The following is a 16,210-nucleotide window of genomic DNA, read 5'->3' as shown; positions in this document are numbered from 1 at the left end:
ATTTACATATATTTATATATATATATATATACTTACATGTACATATGACTCCCAGCACACGGGAAAACATGCGTGAGAACTGTACAGGATGAGCAGACAAAGGTGACTTGTACTCTGCATCACTGAGAGAAATACCCGCAACAGTGAGTTCATGGAATTTTTAAAGTATCAGAATATGCAGGCATACACATAAAAATGAACACATACACATGAGCACAGACTACATGGGTGCATGTATAATAAATAAAGGTCTTATCTTTTTAAAGTTAAAATATCAGTGGGAAACTAAGATGGATAGATTGGAAATATTCTTTTTTATTTACACAATTTTGGAAAGATATTATGGTTCTTGTGTCAGTCTCATCACATTACCTTATTATCACTTTCCTCCTCCCAAAGTTGAGTTACTATGATGGCCATCCAGCCATCTTAGTTTTTAGTGTTTAGTTAGTTTTTAGAATCTGTATTGAAATAGAGAGTTTTGGTTTTCGGAAGAAATATTTGTCTTTTTGTTCAATCATTGTTTGTTCAATATCCTATGCCCTCTATTTTCCCAGCATTCAGTTCCCCAGTATGTCAGACGCTAGTAGAGAAAGTTCAGATGATATCAGTGCTCTTCACCTCGATCTCAGCCTTGGGGCTTCTATAATTTGACATTCCACATTGATAAAGTATGATGGGACTAACTCCCAAAATAATGCCAAAATCTGAGCTGTCTTTTGGATTTCTAATGCTTTTAGGCTTTAATCTCTTTCTTCAGTTCTCAGCACAAACAGCTTTGCTGCCCAAATTCTTTATGTTCCTCTTAAATTGTAGAATCACAAACTTTATACAATACTCTGAATAAGGGCTATCTGGTATTGAATAATGCCATCAGATTACTTTATACTTTTAATTTTGAATATGGTTGTTTCACACATACTCAAAATGTGGCCCACTTTTGAATGTTCTTTATAAATCCATTTGATGATATATTTAAGTTCAAGAGAGAGCTTAAATCTAAGGTATTGAGAACATTGGGAATGTGACTCCATTGTTTCCTAAGATTGGGGATTGTTATATTAATTTTTAATAAAGAGAATCAAATAGGTTATATGGAGAGAAGCAACATAGTATAATGGATGAAGAGCTGGCCTCAGAACCAGGAAGACGTGATTTTACCTCTGCAACATACTGACTCTGTGATTCTGGGCAAGTCACTTAATCTCAGTGTTCTGGGGAATTAGCTAAAACTATGAGCTGCTGACCTACGTTGGCAGAGAGAGAGCATCCTCATTCACAGAGCTCCCAGGATTACTTAATCACAGGTCCATCCTCTACCCTTATAATATTTGTAACACATTACACTTATACAAACAGAATACACACAAAAATGATGAGCAATATTACTTATATCAAAAAAGGCAAAGAATAGTGAGGTATACACTTGACAAGGGTGTCCACCACTATCATAGAGGAAACAGTACAAGGTGCATGTTAAAGGATGCTCAATATACCATCTGTAAAACATAGGCAGCCTTGAATGAGAAAAATATATCTTTATTTCAGTGATTGGTTTCCTGTATATTTTATTTTGTGCATTTAAAAGATTCTTTGAGAAGAATCTATAACACAAGAAAGTCTTAGAATTTGTGCTATAGATCATACAGATGCTCCTGTTTTTGTGGATAACATGGTTCTAATAGCACCAAGTTCCAGAGGACTGCAAAGCAGAACTTGATAATATCTCTCATCACTCAATAGGTTTTAGACTATCTACCACACATGAAGAATGAAGTGGATGAAGAATGTCTGTGGTCCAAATAATGAGATGTTGTTAGAGGGAGAACCTGTAAACTTAGTCATCTATTTATTTTGGACAAGAAATTGGATCCAGTTTGGACTAGGAGAATGAGACTGGAGCTATATGGTGTTTGTAAAATCATAGTTTTTTTAATATTTGCAAGCATCTCCCTGAAAACAAAGGCATATTTAATTCAAGTTTTTTTGTTCTATGTATGATTACAAATTATAGAACAATATATTCCCTAAGGAATAGAGAATGCTAGACCTGGAGTCAAGAAATGAATTAAAATCTGACCTCAGAAACTTATTAGTTGTATATGATACTGGGAAAATCACTTAACTCTGTTTGCTTCAGTTTCCTCACCTGTAAAAGTGATCTGGAGAAAGAAATGGCAAATCACTCCAGTATTTTTGCCAAGAAAATCCCAAATGGAGTCATGAAGAGTAGGGCACAAATAAAATGACTGAACGATGGTAACAAAGTTTTAGATCCAAGCACATTCTTTTGAATACTTTAGAAGGGGTGCTGAGCCTTTTGGATCAACTTCAGAAATGACCTGTATTCCCGGTGATTCTCTAGACCAGAGAGCCTCATTCTGTATATATAGCCAGTTTTTCTGCTCTGAGGCTAAGCAGTTCAAGTTCAGAATAGCCCTTTCTAAAGAGGAGAGAACGATGAGGTTTTCTGAGAAAATATTCCTCCAATGTTGGGTTTCTTTTATTTATAGTACTGATTGAAAAATAATGGAATAAACTATATGCCTTATGGAGTATTGTGTTGATTATAAATTAAGTTCATGTAAATTTGGTATAATTAGCCTTAAGGGTTTGTGATCTGTCTTTCTTTGAATATAACATTCATTAATAAAGAAACTTTATAATTTATGGTTATTATTTGACCACTTGCTATATTTAAAACCTTATTAGCTAATAGTCCAGCTTCAGGAAATGGAACTTCAATGTTTTAGTCTTATAAAAAGTTTAGTCATTTCATGTGTCAGCACCCAACTTGGGAATTCTATTTTTTTCTATCTAACTTGATTTCTATTAGTGTTTACTACATATATTAGTTTTGAGTTAATTAGCAATAAATCTCTCACTTATTGCTAATGTGTTTTATTAGGTGTTAAGGAAATGTCCAAAGTTAGATTGGTTAGGAGATTAAGGTTAGAGAGGTAGAATGGCCAAAAAAAAGATCATAAGATTTTAGAGGAGGGTCACAGCAATGTACAAATTATTCTTTTGAGGTCATAAAGTGTTGCCTATTCACACAACACTATGGGCTCCCTCTGCTGGTTTATTTAGTAACAAGATGCTTTTATTTGATTTCAGCTATCAGAAATCCAACTTGTGTAGCCATGGGCATCTTTTTCTGATATGTTCAGCTATAGAACTGGATAAGGGAAAGAATAATCTTGGGCCATTACAAAATATATTTTTCTCTCAAAGAAGCAAAAATAAATCTACCTTCATTGTCTCTCCATGTAAAGTTATCTTGAACAGCACACTTCATGAAAAATGTGAAATAAGAATAGCTTTCTCCCTCTTGTGCCCCCTCTTGTAGGTAAATATATTAGAAAAAATTTTGGAAGCCCTATTTACTAATAGAATTAAACCTCTATTATTTTAAAACATGAACTAGATATTTGGAACTGAGTCAATCACATAATAAACATTTATTAAAACCTTGTTAAATAATAAACCTACACTATACTGTATGCTGGAGATACAAAGAAAAAGATAAAAACAAACCCTGACCTCAAGGATCTTATGTTCAGTTGGAGATACTCATTGGGCAGTCCATGTCTTCAGGAAGTTTATAATGTAGTGGGGGAAGATTGCCCACAAAAAGCTGAAAACAAAGTGTTGAGTAGGGACATGGGCATGATGGAAAAAGTCAGAGAAATCCCAGAGTCGTGCAATCAGGACAGAAATAAGAAGATGCCTAAGCTGAACTCCTTCCTTAAGTGGAAGTCTTAAGAGTTCATGGCTTCTTCACTCTACAGTGAGAGGAAAAAAGAATGTAGTCATGAGGAGTCATGATTGGATCTTACAGGTTAAAGAGATTTTCCCAATAATGAGCTTCCCGGGGCATAGTGGAAACATCAGAGAAGTGCCACCAGGTATGAAATGAGAAGGTGTCATAGATAAATGTGGAGAAAACTTAGTTTAAAAAAAGTCAGAGCAAATTTTTCAGAAATAGCAAGCAGATCCTCAGGTGTAAGTAGATATATCTCAATGATCTGTCCTTCCTTCAGTGAAGCATTTTAGCTGTAGAGTATAAGAAAGTGTCAATCCGTAAATGCATATCATCTGGCTTACACATATAAATCAATAAATGTGCATTTATTAAGCATCTCCTGTTTGCAGGCACCATGCTAGATGCTGTTACTATATATATATATATATATATATATACATGTATATACATATATACATGTATATGTATATATATATAGCCACTGTACTCAAGGAATTTATGTTCTGTATTTTTTAAAGTAGGATACTTGTTCACTAAAGTTTTATGCAAAGCAACTGAAAAAAAGTTTCCATTGTATTATAGAAGATAAACAATATTACACACATATAACAATATCACCATATCTCGTTATTGATCATACAAAATATAAATTTTCTCTCTATGAGGTATATATTTCATGTGGTAACATGAGGAGGTTAAAGCCAGAAGCAACCTTAGCTATCTAGTTGAATCCACTTTTTTAACAGATAAAAAAAATGAGGTCCAGGGAGGTTAGATAACTGTCTTGACATTTCTCCAGATGCTTCTCCAGAACCACAGGACAAAACTTCTCAGAAAGGAATAGAGATGAACGTATCAAGCTGCCTTAATAGTAACATACTTTATATTCTGTTTCTCAGAAATGTTTACTCATAGTAATTGCATAGATTTGAACAAGCCAATAAAGAAGAAGAATTCAAGTAGTAAGTAAACAGTGTCACGTTTTCTTTTTCCTAAGGAGAAAGGAGAAATCTGTGGGATTTATCAACAGCTTGAGCTGAGGAGAGTATAGTTCTGTCTACTGGGAAAATACATTCAGCTGTGCTTAGAATTAGTCATTCCAATTCTATAAAACCATGGAAAATTATCGCATGTTAATTTCTGCTGACCTCTTTTATGTTAAGCCATGTAAAGTACTTTTTAAATTAGAAAGCTGATTTGCCAAGGAGTTTCAATGAGTAAAGTATGAACTGAGTTGAAAATCAGATTATAAATCATTTCAGTGTGGCATTTGGATAAAATATGAAGAAAATCTGAGTTTGCTTATGTTCCTCTGTCAGGAAAATTTAACAGAATTAGCCTTCTCTTGACATTTCCAATAATCTTCAGATTTGGCCAAATCAGAAGTACTATGTTGCCACATGAATAACATTCTGCTTAGTGTTTGGCTTTCTACTTCTCATTCTGGTTGAAACCAAGAGAGACAGAAGCCTATAAATATTATTTTCAAAGTAGAATAAGGTTTTTTCAATTATGATACAATTTAGGAAGAGACTTAAACATTGCCTTCATGCTTTAGAGGTATGGGAGATCCAGTAGTCAAACAGATGAGAAATTTCATGAGATTGAAAATGTCCATTTCTGTCTTCCATAAAAAGGTAACTAGTGCCAGCTTCTTTTTTTAGGGTTTCTAAATAAATGCAATTCAACCACATTTATTTTTTTAAGTTTTCATCAATTTTTTTTGTTTTAATATTACTGTTTCTAAGACCTTTTCCCCAGAGAACTCTACTTTATGACAGAGCTTCTTTGCCTGGGGTCCATGGACATTTTTAATAGTTTGATAATTGTATTTCAGTGTAATTGGTTTCTTTTTGATCCCATGCATTTTATTTTTATACATTTAAAATCTTATTCTGAGAAGGAGTACATAGGTTTCATCACACTGGGAAAGGGGTCCATGACACACAGAAAGGCTAAGAATCTCTTTCTTAAAAAAAGGAAAAAATAGAGTAGATATGGAAGCAGTTCAACAAAATGAACCAGTCTATTACTTGAGTTTGATGGTGTCTGCAATGCGAGCCTATGTGGAAGAGAGAGATATATAGTTTCATTTTTCCCCTTTGGGTCTAAACTTCAGCAAGCATTTTACTATGTGCTAGAAATCAAGACAAAAAGGAAATGTAATTTTGTCTTTAAAAATCTTACTTAAGGATCTCTGTATCCATGTTAATGGAATAGATTTTAGGTTAAAAAGGAATCTCGTTATTTGTGACCCTATTTAAAATAAAAAATTTCCTCTATTAAAAATAAAAATTTTAAAGGCTTTTTCTAATCATATTTTTGCAAAACCACTGAAGGTGTTGGGTGGGAATTGCAGAGTCACCCCCAATATATTTCTTATAAAAGTATTGAGATTTTGAGGGAAGGGCATCCTTGAAGTACCTTTGAGGTAGCTGAAGTATTGGGAATCAGATTGGTATTGTAGGAAAGAGTTTTGTATTTGGAGCTAGAGGACTTGAGTTCTATCTGTCCTTGTGTGACTTTAGGCAAGTTACTTAACCTTCCAGGGTTTCAGCTTCATGTGGTCAGACACCTCAATTGGACCTTAGAAGCTATCTAGTCCAATTCCTTAATTGTCCATGAAGGGAAACTGAGGCCTTCAGCTGTTAAGTGACTTCTCAAAGTCACATAAGTAAACCAATAGGCATTTATTAATTTATTTAATAATTACATATTTCTATACAGGACATTGAGGACACAAATGCAAATGATGAAGCAAACCTACCTTCCTAATACCTTAGAGTTGTGATTTTAACCAAGGTGTCCTGACTCCAGGGCCAGTGATTTTTCTGCTATAATACACTGCTTTCTCTCTGAAAAATGAGAGGCTGGGGGCTAAAATAATCTGTAAGATCTTTTGTATCTCTCTCTCTCTCTCTCTCTCTCTCTCTCTCTCTCCCCCTCTCTTTCTTTCTCTCCCCCCTTCTGTCTGTCTCTCCCTCTCTCCATAAATACATACATATATCTCTGTGTGTATATTTATATATACACACATCTCTGCATATATTATACAAACATATCTCTACACATATATCTGTGCATATATATGTACATATATCTGTATTTGTGTGCATATACACACACATACATGTATTGATTTAATTATTTAATTCAATCTAATCTTATAGGCATTTACACATCCAATTGTATCTTCCTGACAATCAGACAACTCAACCGGGTGATTGAATGAACAAATCAGGCTACTAGAAATTGGATACCATGTAGATAATTTTGTTTTTGGCATCATGTATCTATAACTATCAACTTGAGGAATAATTCCCTACATTTAAAAATGTTGCCTAAACACGAAAAGGTTTAGCTGCTACTCTGCCATTCTTAAGATTGTTTCCATTTAAAACATCCATTGTTTTTTTTTTTTAATTAAAAAACACAATGAAAAAGTCTCTTTAAGCTACTGTACTTTTAATGTTTTTTTTAATATTTTCTATTTCACATTAGATAAAAAAATCATGCATAGTGTTTTGGGGAAAAATCAACAAGGCATAGCAATAAGTAGTTAACGCAGCTTCAGTCTGCTTATGGAATTTCTCACGTATTTACTTATGTAACAATCCTGTAGTGAAACCATACTGCATTGTTCCTTGATGGCTACATGATTGGCTTTTGTGCTGCTGTTTGCTCAGGGCAGCTGTGTTTGAGGGTTTTGTAGTTTTCCCTTGACATCTTTTTGTAGAATAAACAAATGCAAGCTCATCCCCAGCCATCACCAGGCAAGATAATGCTCTTGGGGTGGGTGTGGTGGAACAATGTGAAGGAATTGCATCTCTAATATGTTAGCCTTAAACATGTAATCAAGCACTTCTAATGTGGATCCTTTCCTCTAGAATTTAGGGGTTCTTAACCCTTTTGTGTGGGTACTTTTTTGTGAATCACTTTGGCATCCTGGTGAAACCTAAGGACCCCTTTGCTGAATGACGCTTTTAAATAATTGGAAATGCTCACCTTCAGTTAAAGCCTAGTGGATAAAGATGTAATTTTTTTCTTCCTACCCAAGGGAAAGGTTTCAGGAATCCCTTAAAATCTATCCACAGACCCTAGATTAAGAACCCCGCCATAAAATGCCAAGTTTACAGGGGAAATGGCCCCAGTGTGTAGGACACCTAATGATTTGAGTATAATGCAATTGAAATGAAAGGAAGCATTACAATGAATCAAGAGGATATAACAGCCAAGTTATAAGCAACAATAAGTAAAGCGCATCAGTTTAGAGAGCCCTTTCTATGATAACTCCTTTCCTATCGCTGGAAGTTAAGGAGCAGGAGGAATCAATCAATAGGTATTTATTAAGTACCTACTATTTGCCAATCACTGGGAATCTATGATAAAAAATGAAGCAATCCCTATTTACAAGGAGTTTACATTCTAATAAAAAGAGGCATTATATACATACAAAAGCATATGCAGCATAAACATTAAATAAATAAATATAAATATATACAAAGCAGTTATACAAGGTAATTTAAAAGGGCACAGTTCAGTGGGTAGAGTGCAAGGCTTGGAGTCAGGAAGACCTGAGTTCAAATGCAGCCTCAGACACTAGCCATGTGTCCCTGGGCAAGTCATTTTACTTGTTCACCACCAGTTCCCCATCTGTAAAATGAGCTGAAATGGCAAACCATACTAGAATGCTCCAAATGAGGTCCCAAAGAGTTGGACACAGCTGAAACAACTAAAAAACAAACAGCTTAAAAGAGGGATATGAGGAGTGAGGGGGAATAATAATAATAGTAGTAGTAATAATAATAATAGTAATAATAATAATTGGAGAAATGGAAGGATTTCTTGCAGAAGATGATGCCTGAACTGCATCTTAAAGGAAAAGAGACACCATAAAGCAGAAGTAAATGAGGAGGACCTGAGCATGAAAAGAGAGAGAGACAGGAGACTGTTGTGCAGGAAATGTGTCGGCAAGGATAGATTTAGATACTTCCTACAAACCCTTCTTGGGAATACTTCAATCAAACAGCAATAAGCATTTCTGATGTGTCAAGAACTATATTGGGATACAGGGGTAAATGAAATTGCCTTTGCCCTTCAGGAGCCTCTATCCTATAGGGGAAGATAGCCTGTGCAAATCAAAACAACGATGCAGTACCAAATGTTGAAGGGGATGTGGCAAAAATTGGGACACTAATGCATTGTTGGCGGAGTTGTGAATTAATCCAGCCATTCAGTAAGGCAATTTGGAATTATGCCTAAAGGCCTGCCCTTTCATCCAGCCATACCACTACTAAGTTGTACCCCAAAGAAATAATAAGGAAAAAGACTTGCACAAAAATATTCATAGCTGCACTCTTTGTGGTGGCAAAAAATTAGAAAATAAGGGATTGTCCATCGATTGGAGAATGGCTGAACAAATTGTGGTATATGCTGGTGATGGAACACTATTGTGCTAAAAGGAACAATGATCTGGAGGATTTCTATATTAACTGGGAGAACCTCAATAAACTGATGTGGAGTGAAATGAGCAGAACCAGGAGAACTTTGTACACAGAAAGTAAAACATTGTGGAACAATCCAATGTGATGGACTTTGCTGCTAGTAACAATGCAACAAACCAGGACACTCCTGAAGGTCTTATGGGAAAGAATGCTAACCACATTGATAAAAGAACAATGGGATTAGAAATGCAAAAGAAGAACATTTGACATCACTTATCACATGTACATATGGGTATGTGATTTGGGGTTTAGGCTTTAAAAAATCCCTCTCTAGCAAAAATGAACAATATGGAAATAGGTATTAAGTGATAACATTTGTACAACCAGATGGAAATGCTTGATGGCTCTGGGAGCTGGGAGAGAAAAGGGGAGGAAAGAAAACAAATCATATAAACATGGAAAACTCATAAAAATTTACAAAAAATTAAAATAAATAATTGAAATGAGGATGATTAAAAAAGATAGCCTGTGCATGCACATATGAATACATACAAAATAAATGCAGAGTGAGGGCCCAGGGTGAGGTCAGAGCTCAGGGGAATCAGGAGGGTGGCATTGGAGCTGAGTTTCAAAGACAACGAAAGAATTTGAGAGGGAAGAAGGGCGTGTGTCCTGTGTCTTTGCAAAAGCTTGGATGTAGAATGTTGTGTATAAGGACTAGCAGGGATACCAGTCTTGATATAATATATAATATTATGATATATAATTATATAATATGCTCTTCTGCCTTGGAACTAATACTTAGCATTGATTCTGAGGTAGATATGGTTGGAAGAGGAGAGAGAGAGAGAAACAGAGAGAGAGAATAAGCAAAATAAATAGATATAGAACTCCACATCTACTACGGTTTCATAAATATTGAACACAGAATAAAGAAAACAAAAGTAGAGTTTAATTCCATGTATGATTTCCTGAATTCATGAACTTATTTTTATTAATTGATATAGCATGATGTTTTTTTCTCCATGACAGTTATGGAAAATAATCTTTTTGAACATTCTACAGGCAGCCCTGCTGGAGAATATTGTGGGAAGACTTGTTTGGGAGAAAGAGACAATCAGTGGTTGGGGGTCAGTCTTTTCAGACAACCAAAAGAGCATGGAGATATTGTGGTATGTATTGGCATTTTGTCCTCTGCTGATGTTATTGCTACCGATTATAGCACAGGGTACTGCTATTATATAATTTGCATTTGTGTTAAATGCAGGCTTGTGGACATCGATGGAAAAATATATATTACCTGAAACATCAAAATAAGCTTCCCACTGGTGTTTGTTATCTAATGCCCCCTGACCTGCGAACAGAGCAGAGTAAAAGAATAGCACCCTGTTATCAAGGTGAGGTGAGGTTGTTATATTAGATCATGAAAAGCTAATATATGTTGCTTAAAAAACGTAGTTACATCTTGGTTCAAGATTCTCAAGTTGAAAAATATTTTTCCTTATAGATAAATAAATAACTTAGTTCTATATTTTTGTGAACTATTTTAAAATGTTTATTTCTTTAACTTCTAAAATTAGTCTTTTATTTTGTGCTCTATAGCTCTATATGGGGCTAACTCTAAATAATTAATGAAATTTATATACTTAAGGAGAAAGATGTTATAGTCAATTCTTTCCTACTTCATAGGGGGTTAATTCTGCCAGTAAAGTGGATAATTGAGAATCGTTTGTATTTAGTGCTGGAAATAAAATTTTGTTCTCTATAGTTATATTCAAACAAATGTTTCTGATGTTCTAAAAATGCATTTCCCTTCTAAAACAAATGATGAAGCTGTTCTATTTAGATTATTTAAGGGGCAGCTGGGTAGCTCAGTAGATTGAGAGTCAGGCCTAGAGACGGGAGGTCCTAGGTTCAAATCCGGCCTCAGACACTTCCCAGCTGTGTGACCGTGGGCAAGTCACTTGACCCCCATTGCCCACCCTTTACCACTCTTCCACCTAGGAGCCTATATACAGAAGTTAAGGGTTAAAAAAAAGATTATTTAATTTCTCCTTCTTCTCAATACTTCTCAGAATTATTTAGAGTACAAGTCTATTTAGAATACAAGTCAGAATTATCTAGAGTACAAGTCTAGAGTACATAGCACCATGTGTTCGTTCTCTCTCTCTCTCTCTCTCTCTCTCTCTCTCTCTCTCTCTCTCTCTTATTCTCTCTCTCTGTCTGTGTGTGTGTCTCTCTCTCTCTGTTTCTCCTTTACTATCTCTGGCTCTTTCCACTTTTTTTTCTGGTTCATTTAATTTCTTTTGTGTAGGAACATAAAATAAGTGAAATTTATTTTTTTTTATTTTTAAGCCCTAATATCTTTTATACATATCCTTCTATATTAATTTTATTTGTTACAGGGCCAGGTAATGGGGGTTAAGTGACTTGCCCAGGGTCACACAGCCAGAAAGTGTCTGAGGCTAGATTTGAACCCAGGACCTCCTGTCTCTAGGCTTGGCTCTCAATCCACTGAGCCATCCAGCTGCCCCCTAAAATAAGTGAAATTTAAAAAGCTCTCCCTTCCTGATCCAGCTAAGATGCAGGAAGCTTGTAGGAGTAGTAGTCAATAAGGAAAGTAAAAATATGAACACAGGGCTTAAAAATAAGTTGAGGAGACCTTGGTGTTTTTTAACATGAAATGAAAGTGAGATTTGCTACACGATTTACTCATATATAGTTAGAAAGTTAAGAAATGATAACAAAAAATGAATCCAAAGTTTTATATGCAGAGACTCCAAAGAAGATCCATTGTTGAAGTATTCCTACTTATATTTTAATTATTTTTTTAATTATAATTTTAATTATAATTTAATTATTTTTACATTTTAATTGTTTTATTTGGAGTACTTTTAAATTTTGATAGTTTCTTCCAAAAAGTTAAAAATGATACATTTGTCCAGAATAATTCTCTCAATATCCAAGGAAGCACAGATTGTATGTTCCTTGAGGCATGGACCATGTCTTATATGCATTCTTGTATAAATTCAATTAGTAATGAAACTTTTTAATACTATTGTAGGCAGCAATAGGATACTCTAGGATACAGATTAAAATATAATTAGGAAATATTTAACAAAATAAGTAAAAAGACAGTAAAATATAGATGATATTAATATATAGTTTTCTATGTCAATATACAGCCTTCAGGGATCTGTATGTGTCAGTGGACCCTGTTTCTATATGAGTGTGATAGGCCATGCTCCTTTACATTACATTACATAGCACGCTCCCTTACACATTAAAATAAATCCTATTTTGTAGATATGAAGGCTAGGAAGAAATAATGTTGCAGGTTTTTCAAATGGATGTACAATTATATTGCCAACTAATAGTGCCATTGTCCTGTACAAGGGTCCTTCTGCAATTAGACTTTTTAGATCCCCCAACTACAGTCATCCTAAACATAGTCCTTGTACATGCTGCTGTTATGCCAATATTTCTGACAGTTTTTTAAAAAATGTAACACATATATGACCTTCTGGGACACCTTTGAGAGTTCTCTTGAGCCCACACAAGTTTAGCCATCTTTCTACCCACAGCCTCCCAATACCAACTCTACCCATCTGTCACCCTCTTCTACATCTGAGATGTAAACACATAGAGCTTCTCCCTGGTCATGGGAAGTGAGGAGACCACAAGTATTATACTGTATGAAATACTCTTGATAAAGAATTATCATATTGTAGTCATTGCTGATAGTTGATACTGAGCACTGGTTGATAAAGGGGACATGTAGTCTGGTTGTTTTTATTAACAGAATAGCCAGTGTCCCATCTGACTGATCTTTAAAGGTAAAATCGACTGGATTCTTGCCCTACTGATTTGATTTCTCATTTTTCTAGCATATTGAAGCAGGCGTGGAGTGCTTGAAACCTATATTTCCTTTAAGCTCCCTTAAGCCAGCAATATATTGCATTTAGATTGGAGAGGGGATTTATGTTTGGTGAAATGATCAATATCAGTATTTAATAAAAATCTCTACCCAATACATCCCCCATAGCTGTTATAGTTTCAGTTAAAATTGTCATTTGGAATGAAATGTAGTCTGTTCAATGGTATGGAAATGGGAATTAGGGATCTAAAATGCTAATCTTTAATATTTCACTTACAAATTATGTGACCACATAAGTTATTTAATTGGAAGAGTGCTTCATTTTTTTTCTGCTAAAAATTATGTTTATGCCTTATGCAAGAGGGATGTTTGGGGGCTTACAATCATAACTGAAAGAGACCTTCCTCAGATCACATATTCTAGCTCCTCACTTTACAAATGAGGAAATTGAAAGGGAGGAGGAAAATTCTGGACTGATTTGCCCTAGGTCAAAGAGTAGAATGAGGATTAGAGTTTGGAACTTTGAAGTCCACCTTAAACTGCCTTGGCTTACATAATTGCACATAAAATGGTTTTGCATTTTTCAAAGAATGTTATCTGTTTTTATTTATAAATCTACTAGTATTTATAAATCACCTACTGTGTATGAATTGAATAAATGGTTAAGGACACAACCATAAAACATCCCGCCAGTTTTTTCAAAATTTTTACAGACTTCAGTTCTATTTCCCCTCTGCATTTGCCTCTAGAGGTTGAAGTCTTTATTTTTTGGCTATGCCTTTATGCAGCAGCATATCACACTGTCAACCATATTGCTGCCCCTCTCTTGATGGTTTCTGTCTTCATTACACTCTGAGCTAGACAGATGGATGCTGAAGATGTAAATTCAATGAATGAAACAATCCCTATGATTAAAGAGCTTATATCTTTAAAGGTATTGAAGTCAAATTTTGTTAAAAACATGACAAAAAATTTTAACATCAAGGACTTTAAAAAATTATAAAATCACATATAGTGAGTGTGCTATTTTAAAAAGTTAATACATTATTTTTCTTTTTTTTCTTTAGATTATCAGAATAAATTTGGAGAATCCTTTACATCATGTCAAGCTGGAATATCTAGTTTTTACATAGAAGTAAGTATTAAATTTTTAAAAAAGCATTTTAAAGTTTTGTAACTACAGAATCCATATTTTCTGAACACAAATAAGTTAAATATTTAATAGGACTGATATTAAGCTTTTTGACATTGCAAAATGTGCAAGGCTTAACATAAAATGACTTTCCTTTAGTATCCTCTATCCTAATCTTTGTTGTTTAAATTAAATTTATGTTTTTAGAAAATGACAAAAAAATTAACAAAGTAAGAAATGTCTTGTCCCAAATGGGCTTCTAAAAGTAATATTGAATGTGTCAAAGTTCCAATTTAATGCAGGATAAATTTTCGCATTTTATACAAACCATACTTTAAAACTAACCGGTCACATTTATTATTTTTAAATTAGTTAAAAGTTGTAGGAAGAGGAATTGTAAATCTGCATTTTTCCCATTAAACATTCATAGACTTCAAAGGTCCCAAATTTAAGAATAATTTTCTCAGAAGAAATTTTGTCTAATCCTATTTCTGTCAGTGTTATAAATATGAAAAAAGTTAAGAGGACTACAGAATGATCAAGACACGGAGATTAGCTGCTATATAACAGCAAGACCTTAACAATGGGGATTTCCATCCCAAAAGGCAAAAACTAAGAGAAAATAGTTCTGAAATCTCTAAAATTTTGAAGAAACTTGTTTTGTGGGTTCATCCCTAATCTTTTATTTAATGGGAAAGGTTGTCTTCTCTGTATCCTTCCAAAACGCGTTCCTCACTGCTCTAAAAATATATCTTAAATAGTTCTTTACCTTAAAAGTTACTGACTTTTCTAATAAGAAAGTGAAATTCACACATAAGCTTAGTCTTAGAGTTTTTTCCAGAAGCTCCTTGAATGAACGGAAATGTTAATAGCCATTTTCCATGCCTTCACTAGATTGGTTGTTCATAAGAAATTCTTTGGTATTAAAAGCATGCTTTTTTTCCCAATGTAGTAAATATTCACATAAAATATTGTCTATGTTTAGACTTTGGTGGTAAAACATTTTCCCATTGATAATAAAGGTGCTTTATTTTTCTCCCAGGACTTAATTGTTTTAGGAGCTCCTGGATCATATTACTGGACAGGTTCACTCTTTGTGTACAACATTACTGCAAACGAGTACAAGGCTTTTGTGGACAGGATGAATAAAGTAAAATTTGGAAGCTATCTAGGTATGGTACAGAATTTAACACAAATTTAATAGCCTTTTGTCTACAAGGAATAATAAATGTTGAGTTAGGACTTAGATGCATAATAGATAGAAAAAGCCATCAACACTTAGAGTTCAGGAATAGCCTGCTTAGCTACATAATTTCTTAATTTTGTTAATTTGAATTTTACATTTGCCAATTGCATTTAAACCACAGGATGAAAAAGAGGCCCAATAAAATCAAGACCACATGCATTCAGTCCAACAAACCCTCATTAAGTGCTTTCTTTGGGCAAAAATCAATGTGTTATGGACACAGAGCTCCAGAGCCTCCATTCACATAAGACCATGGGAGGAATTTTGCCTTTCTGCTAGGTGACAATGGCTATGTTTCTAAAAGGTGCCCCAAAACACAGACTAGATGGGTGATGATTTTTTTAGTATGTTTGATAATAATCTACCTTTAAATTAAAATTCCCTTTATTCTTTAGTAATTCAACTTAACAAACATTAATGTTATGTTTACACCATGCCAAACATTAGTAGGTCTATAATTTTAAAATGACATGGTCTCTGCTTTCAAGGAACTTGCACTCTACTTGAGACTTATTGAGAGCTGAATTCTTTTTAAAGGACACAAATTTTCTCTGTAGTCAAAATAGTTGAAATAGAACACATAGTTTGGGTTTCTCTAGGATTCTTAGCCTTGTTGGAGTTAATTCCAAGGTTGTAGTGAAAGGGAATGTTTCTTTCATCCATAGGAAATTGTAATTCATACTTAAATAATAGTATTATTTCAAGAACATATTTTGTCAGAGTTTCCTTAGCTGTCTGACTCTAC

At 34.2% G+C, this 16,210-nt stretch overlaps 1 protein-coding gene across 1 annotated transcript in view; it reads left to right on the top strand.

The window, feature by feature from the left end:
• The window catches only part of ITGA4 (integrin subunit alpha 4), an 88,384-nt gene that overhangs the window by 15,570 nt on the left and 56,604 nt on the right, over window positions 1–16,210 (top strand). Inside the window, exons 3-6 of the mRNA XM_044666475.1 lie at window positions 10,276–10,382; window positions 10,478–10,607; window positions 14,155–14,222; window positions 15,262–15,391. Coding sequence (XP_044522410.1) covers window positions 10,276–10,382; window positions 10,478–10,607; window positions 14,155–14,222; window positions 15,262–15,391 — 435 coding nt within the window. The remainder of the gene's footprint in view (window positions 1–10,275; window positions 10,383–10,477; window positions 10,608–14,154; window positions 14,223–15,261; window positions 15,392–16,210) is intronic.

Source organism: Gracilinanus agilis, chromosome 3, assembly GCF_016433145.1.
Source record: "Gracilinanus agilis isolate LMUSP501 chromosome 3, AgileGrace, whole genome shotgun sequence".
NCBI lineage: Eukaryota > Metazoa > Chordata > Mammalia > Didelphimorphia > Didelphidae > Gracilinanus > Gracilinanus agilis.
This window is presented reverse-complemented; position numbering and strand designations above follow the sequence as displayed.